Below are 17,503 nucleotides of genomic sequence, written 5' to 3'. Positions count from 1 at the left end.
TATTAAACCAAAGGCCCTATTATATTGATACTATACAGTTTGGTGGTTAAGAAAACAGGCCTAAGGGTCAAACTCCAACCCCACTATTTATCAGCTTTATGAAGCTGAGCAAGTTCCACAGCCCCTCTAAGCTACAGTGTACTCATTAGTAAAGTTGAGCTGCTAAGAGACTTAAGGATACCCCCAACAAAATGGAAGGTTTGCTTTGTATCCTCAGTACTTAAAATGGTGCCTGGCACATAGTGTGTCCTTTATTTAATTTTTATTATATTTTATAATCAATGATGAATAAATAATTAAATAAGATTATATTTTTATGAGGTCATATAGGATCTGGTACATACTAAGTACTAGAGAAATGGTAGCTTTTTAAAAGTTGTCCTTTCAATCATGGACTGAATCTGCCCTCATTTTCTCCTCTTGGCTTAATTTAATGAAGGGTTGATTAACAAGACCCTGGAGTTGATGAAGGGTTTACCCTGGCCAATTGAATCTGTTTCTACTAAACTCAGATCAGAGGCATGTATAGCCTCTCCTGGTCCAGTATTCTCAGATGCCTCATTCTGTCATTCACTCAACAAGGGTCTAGCAGGCATCAGCTGTGTTTGGAGGAACATGCTATATTTTGAGAAGAAATGAAGATAAATAATCACTAGGGTCTACCCCAATGGCATTTACAGCCAATGAAGAGGCATTTTCAAATGGTACATTATCTGTATACTAAGTTGTAGCTAGAACAGAAGGCAACAGTGTGGGTGTGGTACCTGCACTGGGAGAGGAGAGTCCCCTGGGATTTCAAAGACAGGGGAAAGGAAGTTACAGCAAGCCTGGTCAGAGGTGGGCTTTAAGCTAACCCTAATTGGGGCAAGCAATGAGGGTAAGCAAATGCATTCCAGGCAGAAGGCAGAAAGAATAGCCCAGAGAAAAGAAGGAAGCAGGCAATGTGTTCATAAACCAACAAATAGTACTGTGTACAAAGTGGTGGACGTGAGTTAGGGTCAAAGAGGGAAGAGCCTCGATGCCAGAATAAAGAATTTGGACTCTGTAGAAATGAGAAGCCATTGAAAGTTCTTGGATGGAAACTATGAGAAGTTGGCATAAAGAAAGTTCATGTATTAAGAGGAAGGACAGAGGCTGGAAGAGACAGGGCAGGTCTATAGACACAAATGTTGGGATTTTCTGAACAAAGAGTAACTGAAGTCCTTCGTGACTGATGTCACCTAGATGAGGGAGAAAATAAGAGGACTGAATATGCAATTAGGAGAAACAAGAGATGAGGAAGAGAAGCCAGAGCAAGAGCAAAGAGAGGTGGGAGGGAATCCAGCAGAGCACTGCTTTGGGTGTTCAGGAAAAAACGCAGGAGGAAGTATTCAGGTACTCCACAGTGTCTCAGCTGTCACAGAGGTGCCAAAATGGGAACTGTCCAATTAACTAAAAGTTTGTATCCTCCTGTACCTCATATAGCAAGAAAGAAGAAACAAAAAAATCCAGATCAGATTGCCAAGAACACAAATTAATTTTATTCATGTATTCATTCCACAGATGTTTATTAAGCACCACCAATATCTTAGACACTGTGTTAGGTGCTGAGTCTACAATTAGAGTGGACACAGTCCCTGCCTTCATGAAATTTCTTTTCTAGCAAACGAGTCAAACAAAAAGGCAAGTAAATAGATAAAGTTATTAAAAGTTGTCATATGTGCTATGAAGGAAATAACCCATTAGAAGATCTGAGAGAGTACAGAAGGTGAATGACTTGGACAAGGTAGTTGGGGAAGGCCTCATCAAAAACATGATAATTAGGTTGAGCTCAGAGATTGACAAGGAGTCACCATGGCAATAGTGAGGAAACATATTACTGAAAGCAGAAGCAGTGTATGCAAAGGACCTGAGTTGGGAAAGAAAAGAAGCTGGCAAGTACCAAGAACTGAGAAGAAGCCCCTGTGGCTGGAGGGTCTTCAGCAAGAGGAAGATTGGAATGAGATAAACTGGAGACATTGCAGAAGCAAGTCCTGCAGGACTGACAGGCCAGCGGAAGGAGTGTGAATCTCTTCCAAGAGCAAAGATACACACTGAAGAGTTTAAACAGGACTGAGGGAGCAGTTTTCCAAACTGTGAAAACAAAATTCTTAAACCATACAGTCATACTGCTGTCATATATCATATATAACATAGTGGAATAAATTTTTTTAAAAAAACTATATAGTCAGCCCAGTCTCTGACACCTCACTCATGTCCAGAGTTGTTTAGAGCAATGAAGGGGAAGTCTGCAACATGCTCAGACACCTACTCACTATGGGTGGCCAGGACAGAGAGGAGCAAAACCAGAAGCCCACTTCAGACACCTGCAGGAGGCTGGCAGTCAGTCCCTCCCATTCTCAGAGCACACCAGTTAGGAGGCTTTGGTGGAGCTTGTGGGTTCTCACACTGTGCCTCAAAATGGTTGTCTGTCTCTGGTTCTCACACCTGGTTAGTCATGTCACTTGGGAGAATCCTCAAAAAATGACCCCCAGGAAAATGTGCTAAATGGATTTATTTTTTGACAAAGTAACATAAGGCAGAGTTACCAGTACACAGAAAGATCCAAGTTTTAATAAAACATGTGAAATGCTCTGTCATGAAATTCAAACAATTAATTTGACCTGGCTGACATGAGGATTATCTGCTCACTGGGCCCCATTTCAACGATTTATAACTATAACTGAACATAATAAAAACAAACTGAATCAGGAAGAAGAACTGTGGAGGTTTAGGAGGGAAATTTTCTTTTGATTTAGATTTTAAACAGCAATTGACTCTGACAACCTCATCTCTTTGAAAGTGAAAGTGCACCCAGGGGATGGGAGGCTTCGAGACTGACAAGTGCATTCTGATGAAAGGCTGAGGGCTTCCGAGGAAAAGGCTGAGTAGAAGCGTGTGGAAAACCACCACCCAGAGAATGAGATGCAAGGGCTCTTGCAGTTTCTAACTGGCAGACATGATATGCAAACGTGCAGAAAGCTGGTGAAGGAGATGTAAAGTTATGAGATGAGCACTAGTGATTCCCAGTCTTTCTGCAGGGGAGGGAGTGGCTGTTCTGTCTTTGTTTTGCTGTGTCACACTATAATGATAATGCAGAAGACTCATTCCCATGGTGCAAGTCATCACACTAATAATGGATGCTTAAACACTGTGCCTACTATCCAGGGTTTCCAAAATGTTCTTTTAGACACAACTCTTATTGGAAAAAAAAAATACTCAAAAGAAGGCTGGCAGGCCTGAGCCCAGGGACTCCTTTTCTAGGTCTCTTGTCCAACCAGAAAAGAGCCTGGTGCTCAGGAGACCCTCTGTGTCAGAGACTGGACAAGAGGTCTCTTGGCAGGGCCAACCTGTGCTGCTCCTCAGTAATTTAGCTTGAGCTGCTTTGAGCTATGGGGCACAGAGCCCTCATGTAGTTACTGCCTCAGCAGTTTTGGGATTCATGCACTTTTCAGAATAGTGGCCCTTAGCACTGTTGTTTGCATAATACACACACACACACACACACACACACACACAGAGTTGTCTATGTGGTACAGACCCACACACAGGGTATGAGGCAATTGTCTCCTCAGGCTGTGATCTCACCCCATGCTCACCCCCTGAGAAATGCAAATCTGAAAGAAAAAGAATGCAACTTATGACAAGGTTGACTTTGAATAAGCCCTACTTTTTTTGTTAAGTATTTGCAAACTTCAATATATTACTATTGACAAACTGAGAGCCCTTCAAGGTCACTGCTGCTGTTGGTCTGACACAGAGCAGGCTGCCCATTGGCCTCTTGGAGCAGCCTTTCATCCTCACCCAGCTGTCTGGTAGCAAACTCTCACAACTCCAGGACAGGAGGGGTGAGTTGTACATTTTAGGACAAAGGGCTACACCAAGTGAGGGAGACATTGCAGAGAAAAGGTGGAGTCAAACACATACACCAGCAATCACACAATTTCAGCAAGGGCCAGCATGTCTTTTTTCCACTTTTCCTAGAGTTCCTCTTTCCCTTTCCTAACCTTGCACACTGTCCAAAAGTGTGTATACACATAAGGTGCAAACTCCACTAAGGAAACTGTTCTTTCCCACAGGGAACTAAAAGAAAACATACACCTGGAGAAGATGCACAATGGAGCCTTCAGGGGGGCCACAGGGCCCAGCATCTTGTGAGTACGGTGGTGTTGCCTCCCTTTCCCACCCAATGTACCCCGACTGGCCTAGTCAGTGTGCTCAGCCACGTCATGCTCAGCCTCTGCAGCTGAAAAGTCCCAATGTATTTGGGATGCCAATAATAAAGCACCACATATTGTCTCAGCTGTGGAGTCTAGCAGTCAAAAGACAAGGTATCAGCAGGTTTGGTTCCTTCTCAGGGCAGTGAGGGAAGAATCTGCCCCAGGCCTCTCTCTTTGCTTCTGGTAGTTCTTTCTGGTTGTGGCAGCATAACTCCACTCTCCCATGGCATTCTGTGTGCATGTGTAAGTGTGACTTCCAATTTCCCCTTTTTGTAAAAAAACAGGCATACTGCATTGGGACTCGGCCTAATGACCTCATTTTACTTTGGTTAGCTCTATAAAGAGCTTATCTCCAAACAAGGTCATATTTGGAGGGACCAGGGTTAAGACCTCAACATGTGAATTGAAGGAACTATAATTCAATCAGTACTACCAAATATGGAGGGTAGTCTCGTGTGCTAGCAGACGGGATGGCTACCTGCCTGATCCACTCATGGAATCCAAGGCCAGAATTCTGACTTGTCCTTGGCACTTGGTGTATCACACTCTCAGATGATACAATGACTGAGCCATGCTTCTCAGTTTATAGGAGTTTAGGGTAAGGACATGTGGGAAAATTAGGAGGAAGAGGAAATCGTATCAGTAGTCTGGTGAAGCCTTGAAAAACCTGAAACATCCTGCAGAGGAGAATTGCAGCTGCAGGCAGGGTTCAGAGAGACAGGGTTCCAGATGTTCTCCAGCTCTAACACGGGAGATCACTTCACCCTCTCCACAAAGGTGCAGTCCATTACTTCCCATTCTAGTGAGCTGCTATTCATTCAACAAACCCCTCCTGCTCACCAAGCACCAGGATGAAAAGACAGTGTTGAGCAAAACAGCTCTAGTCCCTGTCCTTAAAGAGATTACAGTCACACAGGAAGCGACAATAAAGAGGCAAAGCAATAAATAGGCATGCCATTTTAAAATGTAAAAAGAAAAAAATGTGCTAAAAAGCAGGATAACTTAGTTTATTTGTTGATCCATTCATTCATTTGTTCAACAACTCCTTTATGAGCTCAAATCATGTGCCAGGCATTGGATTACACAACAGGGAAATAGCACAGAATGAGAGAAGACAAACATCTTCTCCTTCATAGAATAGGGAAAGGCAGACATGTAGGAAGCCACATGGTGTCAGTTACAGAGGTGAAAAATTCAGCTAGAGGGCAGGAAAGAAGTTCTTGAGAGGCAGAGTTACCATTTTAAAGAGGATGGCCAAGGAAGAGTACCTGAAAAAGTGTCAGTTGAACAAACATGTATGAAAGGAGTGAGGAAGCAAATTGTGTGAGTATCTGGAAGAAAAACATTTCAGGAGACAAAATAGCAAGAGCAAAGGCCCTGAGGCAGAATCTTGCCTCGTGTGTTTGAAGAATAACAAGGAGGCATGGCAAAGGAGTGAGTAAGGGAACATAAATCAAGAGAGGTGACAAAAAGCAGGGTCACAGGATCTTGTAGCCACTAAAAGGCTTAACCTTGCTCTTAGTGAGATGGGGAGGCTTCATAATTTTGATCAGAAGAAGGACATGAACTGTCCCAGTTATTCTTTATAGGCTAGATCCTGCCAGGATCAGCCCAGGACTCTCTCTATAAACCCCAAACTCTTGTCCACTTCCTACTTCTTTCTGCTGTCAAGTCTAAACACCTACCCATACCTGCTCTACTTTCTATCCAGCCACTGTCTAGCTCCCACAACTACCAATTCCTGGTGTCATCCACTCCTAGCTCCAGTGGCTTTTCATTCTGAATCTAATTTCTCCCCCCATCAACCTCTGGCTCTTCCTAACACCCACCACTAAAATTTGGGATTCTTTCTGTTCCCTGACTTTTGCCACGATCAATCCTAACTATTCAACCTCAGGGCTCCCTCTAGCTGGTGCCTCCTGCCTATTGCTTTCTCTGTTGTCTCCCAGCTTCTGGCCACTAGGCCCTAAGAGATCTTTTCTACATGTCCTCATATTAGAAAGACAACAGTCTTGCAGGCTGGCTGAATACTCTCCATCTTACCCACCCCCCACTGGCCACTGGACAGAGTGCTGCTTCTGGATCAGTACAGAACATGACTGTTAGGGTGGATGGAAGAGCCCTGAGTGACAGTCCTGAAGAGCTGCTTGGTGGGCTGCTTAGGAATGACTGTGGGTACTGCAGGTACCTATGCTGTCATTTTTGGAACAGTGGGGCTAGACCTAGGTCTCTTCATTCCCAAGATAGAGTTCTCATTGCACCTCCAAGATTGGGATGGTGTCTAGAAGCATCCTTTCTGCCCCTCAATATTATATTCCCCCTACCCCAATCTGTCACTGAGATTGAAAATCCACTCTCAGAGTTCCTCCTTTGTAATAAGGTCTTGCCATTTCTAAGATCCCTAATTTTAAACATATACACTCAGGAAAAAAAAAAAACAGCAAGTCTGCAAAGAGTTCTGTGCTCAATCCCTAACACAGCTGAAATGTTAACTCTGTAAAGCAGAATGAGAACACTGGTTTACTTAAATCAACCAGGACATAGAAGCAGTAGGAAGTCTGAAGCTCCTGAGGTAAATTCTGCTGTCTATGCCAGTCACATTCCATGTTGTCAAGTTCATGTTCCATCCATCACCTATTGATCCCCTCCCACACACTGGGCACCAAGTACACCTCAGCACAGACTGCTGAGGGGTGCTGTGCTGCTGGAAGTCTCAAGGGGCACCAGTAGCAAGTATTTCGAAGATAAGCAAAATTTTTGAATCCCCACTGACTCCTCTTCTTCCTGATTTTTTACATGTTTGCTATTTTCTTGGACATGTCCTCAAATCTAGTAAAACTGAAGAGTTCAGGTTATTTGCAGAGCCCCAGACTTCCTTCCACACAGCTCTGCTTACGTGGCAGAAGTGTTTGCTTACTTTGGATAGATGCATCCAGCCTGCCGTTAGAAAATATTCAGTTTCCCAGGCAGATGATGGTAAATGCCACAAGGCGGCTGTTAATGAGGTAGCCAGCCTAGGTTTCATGAAAACCTCTCCTGCAGGGCTTGATCAATCAAAGGCATCAAAGTCCTGAATATTTACCCCAGGAATGAGCACAAAAGCTGATGTCACTGCATGTGCCCACTCTCTCAGAAAGTAAGTAGTTATTTCACTTCTACTAAGTGGAAGAAGGGAGAAAGAGAATGGGAGAAGGGAATCTAGAGAGGGAAGATTCAAGGCAGGTACAAGGAGTTACACTCAATCTTGAAAAGAATAATGGGGTGCACATGAAGGGAAAAAAAAACCCAGGGAATGACTTTTTTGAATTCAGATCTTAATGAGGGTAACTAAGAGAAGTAAAGGAAAAACAAAAATGGAGAAAAGAGTTCTAACAACTTAGAATGACAGAGAATTGAGGAGAGGTTTTGTTCTCTGAATAAAATGTATAAAATAAATAAATAAAAACGTTTTCCTTCTTTATTGTTCAGGGATATTTCTTCCACCAAATTACAGGCCCTGCCAAGCTATGGCCTGGAGTCCATTCAGACGCTAATTGCCACATCATCCTATTATCTAAAAAAATTGCCATCGAGAGAAAAATTCACCAATCTCCTGGATGCCACACTGACTTACCCCAGCCACTGCTGTGCTTTTAGGAACTTGCCAACCAAAGAGTAAGTAGGGCTGGGGTTGCAACTCAGAGGTGGAGCACTTGCCTAGTACACATGAGGCACTATGTTCGATCCTCAGTACCAACATAAAAATAAATAAGTAAAATAAACGTACTGTGTCCATCTACAACTAAAATTTAAAAAAAAATTTAAGAGTAAGTAAAAAACAAAATGTAAAGCCAACCCATGTGGCAGAGACTCAGCTCTCAAGATAGTCAACTAATGGGGATCTCTCTCTACTTTTACTCCCTGCCTTCCAGGCCAATTCCATAATCACGGGGTCACTCTCAGATACAGAAGAAAATGAGCTCCCCTGTTTTCTCACAAAAAATGCTGCCAACCACGTATGGTGGCACACACCAGACAGCATCTTGGTAGGCTGAAGCAGCAGGATCACAAGTTCAAAGCCAGCCTCAGCAACTTAGCAATACCCTGTCTCAAAATAAAAAATAAAAAGGACTGGGAATGGACTGGGAATGTAGCTCAGTGGTTAGACATCCCTGGGTTCAATCCCTGGTACCGAAAAAGAAAAGAAAAAAAAGTGCTGCCAAATCACGTACTGAGCCTGTAACCACAAAACCTCAGTGGTCAATTCTGGGCTAATTGAATGATAGCCTACTTTAGCAATTACAAAATGAAGTATAAAAACAGTATCTCAAATATCAATTAGTTCCAATCCTCATCAGAGAGCATCATCTTTAAAGAAGTGGGGGAAGTAGGCTAAGAAGAGTAAAAATTAGCTAATATCTTATTCTTTAGTAAATATGGACCCAAAAAAAAAACTATAGAAGGGGTTTTTAAAAGTTATTTCTCACTGAAGAGCATCATTCATTTCAAAAAGAAAGCCAAATTCTCTAAGGATTAACGTAGCATGCAAACAGACAGGGCATGCGCTCCTGGCTAGTTTATGTCCAGTAAACTGTATCTTACTGATTTGGTTCACTCCAGAATTGGGGACAGGATGGTAAGATTTCATTCTCTCCTTTAGAGGGTTGTTTTCCAGATTTTTTTTTTTTTTTGACTGAGACTCAGTAAAAAAATACCTTTTTTACATTGAAGTCAATACACTTATCACATATGTAACTGAAATAAAACAAAACAAAGCAATATGTAACTTTTAAATATGTGACATATTCTGATACTTTCCAACTTACTCCATTCTATTTCATGTTTGTTTTTACTACCAGTCATGATGCATTCTATTGTTTTCAAGATCCACTAATGGGACACAACTCGCGAGTGTTGGAGGGGGGACCACTCACCTGAAGGATTATTACTGCAGCCTATGAAAATATTCTCAGTCAATTAATAAGGCACTGAGACAGTGACACCAGGCTGCTGCTGGTTTTGTTTGGATTCAACTTCTTTATAACTTATTTATAACCAGCATGTATTATGTGTGCTTTGCATAGGTAAACTGAGCTGAGAAGACAAAACACTTGCTGTGTTCAAAGTTATGCACCACTAACTGAGCTTCAACGAACATTAATTGAGCACTTACTATGTTCTAAACACTGGGCCAGGTCTGAAGACGAAAAGATGAGCAAGAGTTCAGTCCAACTTTCAGAGTATAGGGCAACACACAAATAACCAAATATCTACACAGAATATAGCAGATGTTATAACATAGTTGAGAACAAAGCAGAATGCTCTGGTAGCACAGAAGAACAATTTCTAAATGGTAGCAGGGTTTAAGGAAGGCTTCCTAAGGGAGGTGATTTGTGCTGAGCTGTGGAGAGCAGATGTGGGGGAAAGCATGCCAAGAAGATGGAATTTGTCATATAAAAGTACAAACACATGAGACACTAGATGAATGTCATTCAGAAAAAGCATAACAAGAAGACTTATGGGTGTGTGGAGGAAAATGTGTCAGTAGAGAAGCCATTGAGAATTGGGCCATGATGGGTTCTGAGTGCCAGCCAAAGTTGTCTAGAGGATAGAAGGGCATAAAGAATTTAAAGCAAGATTACTCAAATTTGCTTTCACAAAATATCACCCTGGCAAGGGTAAAGGATGGGCTGAAGGTGACCAAAGCTGGTGAGTGACCAGTTTAGAGAAAATAGAGATGCTGAGGTATGGTAAAGCTGATTCTGGATACCTACACTACATGGTGTAGAGGCCACATCCCTTCTGAAATTAATAAACTTTAAAACTTCTATTACAGTAGATGAAAGAGACTATTTCTGGTGGGGGGAGGATTGCACAATTATGGACCAGCATCAAGGTAAGATGGGAACGTAGTTACACAGAGATTGTCTTGATTAGAATTACAAGCTTTAACTAACTCCTTCTGTGACCATAAAGCTTAAAGCCTTAGATACCAGTGAGGATGGAGAGCCTCAAGTAGGGCCTATGAGATGTTGGTGCAAACTTTGAGTCATCCCTCTGCCTGGACTACTCACACAGCTGCCTGGGCAGATGGCTCCCAAGACTTCTTTGGTATCTATAATTAAAACTTTAAAGAAGATGGAGTGGACAGTACCTAGTATTATCATTTAAAGACCAAGAACAAGCACATATCTTGTTAACTGTGGATTTGTTTCCACAAAAGAGCTCTCAGTGTCAGATACTCAAAGCCAACATGTGAATACATCCACCATCCCCCCACACACATATTTGATACATTTTAAGAATTTACAATCATAACCCAAAATAACCAGTTGATTAATTTTTGAAAGTCTGGTACATTAAATAATTCTGACATACTCCCCACCTTTCTGCTTTTGTACAAAGTTATTTCTACAAGGAACTGTCTCATTGATATTGCAGAAGAACAACTCATGAGAAATGTCCAGCCTTTCTTGATTAGAATTACAAGGACAGCCTTGTAATTGGATAGCCTTTCTCCTTCTTCCTCAGTGAAAGCTGAGGCTCTTGGAGCCTGCTCTCCTTTCTCCAACTCTTCATTTTTATCCTGCCATAGGTTTCATCCCTAGGTAAATACTCCCTTAGGCAAGTTTACACACTTTCTTTGGTTTTCTTTGCATTTATCCCCTTTCCATAAGCTAAACTTCTTAGAGGTGAAGATGGAAGCACAGGCAGCATCCACATAGGTTTCTGCCCATAAGCAAAAAAAAAAAAAAAAAAAAACAACTAAAATTCACATTGTACTGTCACGTCAAACATCTTCAAATCCTTACAAGAAGAGTCTCTGTTATAATTCAAAGTCATAAATTCTGAATGATTATTAATCAAGGCCAATATGGACAGGAGAGTTGGTAAGTAGCAAACTTTAATAGACCATCAAGGTAGCTTTTAATAAGCAGTAAAAAAGAAAACTTGATTCACTATGACAATTTTAAGAGTTTTCATCTCTAGAGCCCACACAAAACATTTAGCATTCAGAAGCATTCTATCTAAACTGGAGGAGCGCTAATGACAACTCAGAAGGCTTTACTCTCTCCTCAGGAAGCATTTCAGTTAGGACAATGGTGCAGAAAATGTCCCCTGGTATATTAGGTAAAGAACTTGGATGAACAAAGCATAAATAGACATGATTAGGTTTAGTTTAAAAACCAAAAGCTCAATTGCTTTTTTTTTTTTACTTCTTCTCTTTCAGACAGAATTTTTCATTTTCCATTTTTGAAAACTTTTCCAAACAATGTGAAAGCACAGTAAGAAAACCAAATAATGAAACACTGTAAGTATTTGCATGCAAAGAAACTCAGGAAGCCATGTCTTACTCTGTGTGCACCTTATTATTATCAGTACCAACGACTTTCTTTTGATAAAAGTATTGGTTAAGGTATGTTTGCAAGATATTTTTTAATAGTTTAAAATGGAAAATTCTTTTTGCAAGTAGCATCTAGTTGTACAGGTATCTCAAATGGTTTTTAAGAAGCCTATTTTTAAAATGTACCTGAATGTTCATTCTACATTTAAATTAAAATTTTTAAAAATTAGTTTTATTTTCAGGTGTTTGGATATCACTAAAGGCTGATCTAAATAATAAGTTTCATTTGTAGGAATTTTCAATAGTCACATGGTCAGCATTCCACAAAGGTAAACTGATTGCAGACATAGCTTTTGAAAGTAACCAATTCCTTTCAAAGGGACTTAGGCTACCTTGACCACTATACCCCTAAGCATTAAATTAATCATAATGCCATCATCATCATACACTGGACAGGAGCTACATTTCCATTCTACTAATTTTTAATGTTTTTCCTGCTTAAATACTGGCTGCCTTGGCATTTCACTTTTCTTCAACTGTAAAAGAACACACTTCAAAAGATAATCCCAGTGTCCCTATGCTACATTTAGTGAGATTTAGAAATATTATTAGTCCTCCCATGTGTCCTTAGACAAAACCAGGTGCCACTCTAAGAGACCTTGCCAATTTCTATTATTTTTCTCTTCTCTCCTCCACCCTCATTAATCTCTGAGTTACACAGAGGCAGCAGGGCCGTGTGGGGAAGGCCTGAGCTTCAGGATTCCCCAGAGTTTTACAGTAATGTTCCTGCAATGCGGGGGGACTACTGAACAATAAATTTCTTTTTGAGACTTTTGCCCTCATCTATAAGAAGCAGCATAAATATCATTTGGCTTTTAGAACCATAAGAGTGATAAGAGTTGTAAAAGAATGTGATAGCATCAGCATAGGTATTATTCTTATTATTCGCCTCCTTCGTTTTCTTTCATTTGGGTCTGACACTCTGTCCTCCCATGTTCCTTTCCTCCACTGGTCCCTCTCTTCTCAATACCACTCACCTTCCACATGACTCTCTGGCAAACACATGGCTTTATACTCATCAATGGGAAACCATTTCTGGGTTCAGTCAATGGTGGCACAAAGGGATATTTTGTAGGGGGAAGAGAAACTCTAACCCACACTCAATAATCTTCATCAGCCCCCACCCCCAAGGTTTCCCAAATAAGCATGCAACCTCAAATTTACTATGCTAATGCTGCTTTAAGACAAATCCCCTAATCTCTAACATCCCCAAAATTACACAAAGTTCATACATAATCTAAGTTAAATGGCTCCCTGTGAAAACATTTTTAATGATAAATCCCCTACCTCCCATTTCCCACCAGAGAGCTAGTCTCTGGGGTCTAAAGCCAGCCACTAAGCCTTATCAGTTCTTCCAAGATAAGATTGGTACTCTCATTGCTGTGGCTGACCCCACTGTCCTAAAATTCCCACCTTTTCCTTTTCTTTCTTAATTGTAACTGGAACAGTGGTGCTACTGTTTCTGCCTCCTCTAACTGGGTCCTTGTGAGCCACTAACATTCCCTGTCATAGCCTCCAGTACTAAGGACAGTTCCCTGCTGGGCTTTTCAATAGGCAACAGGCTTCCCTCAGGAGCCATCCCTGGACATGCTTGTTAGTAGCAGCAGGTGGGTATTTGGTTTGAAGACAAATCGCTAAGGAGAAAAACTACTAGACATATGACAGGTAGGGCAAAAGAAGAAAGGACAAAGGACCAAGGAGGAAGGGGGAAGGGAACATGTTGAACCTTTTATTGATTTTAATTTATTCAGAAATCATGCCAGAATTTTTAGAAATTTTAAATTATTTCTTCTAGCAGCTGAAGTAGTTTTGATTAGGGGAAAGGAGTAAAGGCAATCAAGACAGCAAGAGTTGAAACATTTTTACCTGATTTTTGGCCTGTATTTTATATGAATTATCCAAAGAACCTGCTTAAATTGCAGATTTCTGGGCTCTGTCTCTAGAAATTTTGAATCGGGGTTTGCTTGGAGTGAAGCTAGGAATCTGCAGTTTAACAAACGTCCTAGTGAGTCTGATGCAGGTGGTGAGGACCACACTTTGAAAAACACTAACAGATAGTGAGGTATAGAGCAAGGGCCTCTGGACAGTGGATGTGGAAACCCCATGCTGCCACGGTCCTCCAGAGGGACCTCGGGTAACTCACTCACTCACTAATAAAATGAAGACTCAATGAGATGGTGTGTAAGGACCTAACACTAATTTTAATAGTTCTTTATAACAATCTTTTCTCTTTAGAGATTAAAAATAATTATGTTGATGCCTGTCATATGAAGAAAAATAAATGTGTTGTTTTTAAAGTTATTTAATAATAAACCAGATAAGGTTTCTGTGCAGTCTTCTGTATAAAGCAGCCCTTCTGTAGTTCCAAACTGGTCTCCATGATATTTTCACAAATTTTCAGAGAACATTTTTTATTTTTTTTTCCTCCTTCAGTATTATATTCCTCAAATATATTATTTCAACCACTCACTAAATTAGACACATACTCCTAATACAGAACATAAGAAGTTCAAAGAGAAAAATACTACTAATTTGAGAGACCCCAAGGTGAAATACATATTTGTAATGGTCTTCACAGAAAAATTACACCTGCTTTTCCAGTTCTCAAGATTATATTAGCAGAGTGTGATCAAAGAAAAGATTTGAGCCCATATGCATCATGCAGGATATGCTCATTGTCCCTGTACCCTATCAATTCCTTTCAGAGCCAGGATTGTTGTGCTTTAGATTTATTCACTCTACATTTATTGAAAGGACACTCTGAGCCAAAACTGTGCTAAACACTGTTATTTCAGAAATAAATAAGACCTGAGTCCCCTGTCTTCTAGAAACTAAGAGACTATTAAAGACAGACATGTATCATCACTTCGTTGCAATGTTTTGATAACTCCAATAGTACTAAGTGCAACCTAGCAGAGAGGAAAGATAATAAACTCCTTGGGGAGGAGAATCAAGAAAGCCATTATAGAGGAACTTGGCTTTAAGAATGAGGAGGAAATCACCAGAGAGGAAAAAAAAATTCCAGCAGAAGAAACAACACATGTGAAGACAAAGGAATGAACAATAGAACTGCTTCATTCAGAGACTTACAAGTAGTCTCATGTGACCAAAAGTGCATGGGAGATTTGCAAGTGATAACTACTGGAATTCCTGGTATTATGTCAATAATTTTTCTAAACATTATACATATCTTAAAGCACTTAATTCTTAGCATAGCCCTAACAAAGAAGGTATGATTATTATCTCTATTTGGCAATTGAAGAACTTGGGGCACAGAGATATTAATTAACTTTCTAGGTTGTCTGCAGCCTGGAGGCTGCTATGCCAGGCCTGAACCCTGGCAGTCTCCCTTCAGAGACCATGCTCTGTATCATACAGCACTTCTGCTTCTCAGAAATGAGACTGAAGAAGTAGGCAGGACCCAACCAAGGAAGTAATTTAGACCCAAACCTTTAAGATAACTTAGAAAAGGTCATTCCAAGAGGAATATACAGGCTTGAATGGGGAGAGCTAAAATTGGAGAAAGGATGTCAAGAAGAAAAGCAATGTAACTGCCCCAAGAGAGAGGATGAAAACATGAGAGGAGTCGCAATGGGGTTGGAATGGAGTGGCAGAAGTAAAACTGTTCCTCCACTAGGAAGAGTCTTTGCCTCATATTCCTAAGAAATGTCTATTTTCACTACTTTTTCCTTTTGTCCATGACTATTCATCCTCTTCTCTTAGGTTTTTAGTAATCTGTCCTTGGTTTCTATTCCTCATTTTTATTAGCCAGGGACTTAAGGTCAAACAAGTCCACTGGTAGCTGATGATTTTAAAACTGAAAGCCTTCCTATCCCATTTGTGGGCTACTACAAACAAACAGCTTGGTAGCAGTTTGGTTGGCAACTAAATGAGATAAATAGCTAAGAAAATGCCAAGAAAGGATTATTTTAGATTTAGCAAAGTGTAATTATGCCTCTAAATTTGTTTTCCAAAGAAAATCATCCTCTGTAAATAGTTTCATTAAGTCTTTGCATCAATGTCACACACACACACATATAAAATATAGTCTAATTGGTTTTTCATTCCCTTCTTAAAGAACTCTATCAAATCAGATAATCTAACAAATAAATGTAAGGCTGAGGCTGCTGTGTCTTTTTCTCTTGTTTCTTAGGCTTTAAAAACACAATAAGGATGATTCTTGAACTTTTTTCAATACTCAGAATCATAAAAACATCTCTTAAGTTTACATCAAGCCAATATTGTTCTTACAGTTATTCTGCCATCTTTGCTGAGAGTGAACTGAGTGGCTGGGACTATGATTATGGTTTCTGCTTGCCAAAGACTCTCCGATGTGCTCCTGAACCAGATGCTTTTAACCCCTGTGAAGATATTATGGGCTACGACTTCCTTAGAGTTCTGATTTGGCTGATTAATATTCTGGCCATCATGGGAAACTTGACTGTCCTTTTTGTTCTCCTGACCAGTCGTTACAAACTGACAGTGCCCCGTTTTCTTATGTGCAATCTCTCCTTTGCAGACTTTTGCATGGGGATCTATCTGCTCCTCATTGCCTCAGTTGATTCCCAGACAAAAGGCCAGTACTATAATCATGCCATAGATTGGCAGACAGGGAGTGGATGTAGTGCTGCTGGCTTTTTCACAGTATTTGCAAGCGAACTTTCAGTCTACACCCTTACAGTCATCACTATAGAAAGATGGCACACCATCACCTATGCTGTTCAGCTGGACCAAAAGCTTCGATTGAGACATGCCATTCCAATTATGCTTGGAGGATGGCTCTTTTCTACTCTGATTGCTATGTTGCCCCTCGTGGGTGTCAGCAATTACATGAAGGTCAGCATCTGCCTCCCCATGGATGTGGAAACCACTCTCTCGCAAGTCTACATATTAACTATCCTGATACTCAATGTGGTAGCCTTCATCATCATTTGTGCTTGTTACATTAAAATTTATTTTGCAGTTCAAAATCCAGAGCTGATGGCTACCAACAAAGATACAAAGATTGCTAAGAAAATGGCAATCCTCATCTTCACTGACTTTACCTGCATGGCACCTATCTCTTTTTTTGCCATCTCAGCTGCCTTCAAAGTTCCTCTTATCACAGTCACCAACTCTAAAGTTTTACTGGTTCTCTTTTATCCTGTCAATTCTTGTGCCAACCCATTTCTATACGCAATTTTCACAAAGGCATTCCGAAGGGATTTCTTTCTGTTGCTGAGCAAATTTGGCTGCTGTAAACATCGGGCTGAACTTTATAGAAGGAAGGAATTTTCTGCTTATACCTCCAACTGCAAAAATGGCTTCCCTGGATCAAATAAGCCTTCTCAGTCGACCTTGAAGTTGTCACATTGCACTGTCAATATTCAGCTGTCCTAGACAAGACTTGCTACAAAGAGTGTTAACTATTACATCAGTAATTGCATTACTGAACTATACTTAAATCTGAAAAAAAATTACCTGAACCAGTAATTTTAATATAAAGAGTTGGTTTTAGAAAATTATTTATTCTTAGGTATGTTGATCAAAAGACTTTTGCCTAGTTCAAATTGTGATCCATGACCATTGCCAATCTGGGAAATATTTGTCATTGATACGTGATGATATAAAATTCAGAGGCAGCTCAGAAATTTTGTAACAATTTTGACAGAGTGATTAAATTGTTAAACCTAATATTAAGAAAAATCAAGATGGTATTTTACATGTCTTTGATTTTTTTCATTTTAGTCTTTTAATTTTTATTTCACTCTATAAAAACAATTGTGCATAACAGTTTGGAAATTTAAAGTAATTGGTCTTTTTCCCCCCAAATAGTTAGAAAGCCACACTCAAGAGACTGCACTATGCAATCTGCTAGCCACTAGCCATGTGTGGCTAAATT

The 17,503-nt window shown here is 40.4% G+C and overlaps 1 protein-coding gene across 1 annotated transcript in view; it reads left to right on the top strand.

Moving 5' to 3' along the window:
• The window catches only part of Lhcgr (luteinizing hormone/choriogonadotropin receptor), a 57,837-nt gene extending 40,810 nt beyond the window's left edge, over positions 1-17,027 (top strand). Inside the window, 5 exon segments of the mRNA XM_027934329.2 lie at positions 4,098-4,172; positions 7,707-7,892; positions 11,449-11,529; positions 15,876-16,966; positions 16,969-17,027. Of these exon segments, the coding sequence (XP_027790130.2) occupies positions 4,098-4,172; positions 7,707-7,892; positions 11,449-11,529; positions 15,876-16,966; positions 16,969-17,027 (1,492 nt within the window).
• Positions 17,028-17,503: the final 476 nt, after the last annotated feature.

The sequence above is a fragment of the Marmota flaviventris genome, chromosome 14 (genome assembly GCF_047511675.1).
Source record: "Marmota flaviventris isolate mMarFla1 chromosome 14, mMarFla1.hap1, whole genome shotgun sequence".
Taxonomy (NCBI): Eukaryota; Metazoa; Chordata; class Mammalia; order Rodentia; family Sciuridae; genus Marmota; species Marmota flaviventris.
The sequence above is the reverse complement of the archived record's forward strand: the minus strand, read 5'-3'. Positions and strand labels throughout refer to the sequence as shown.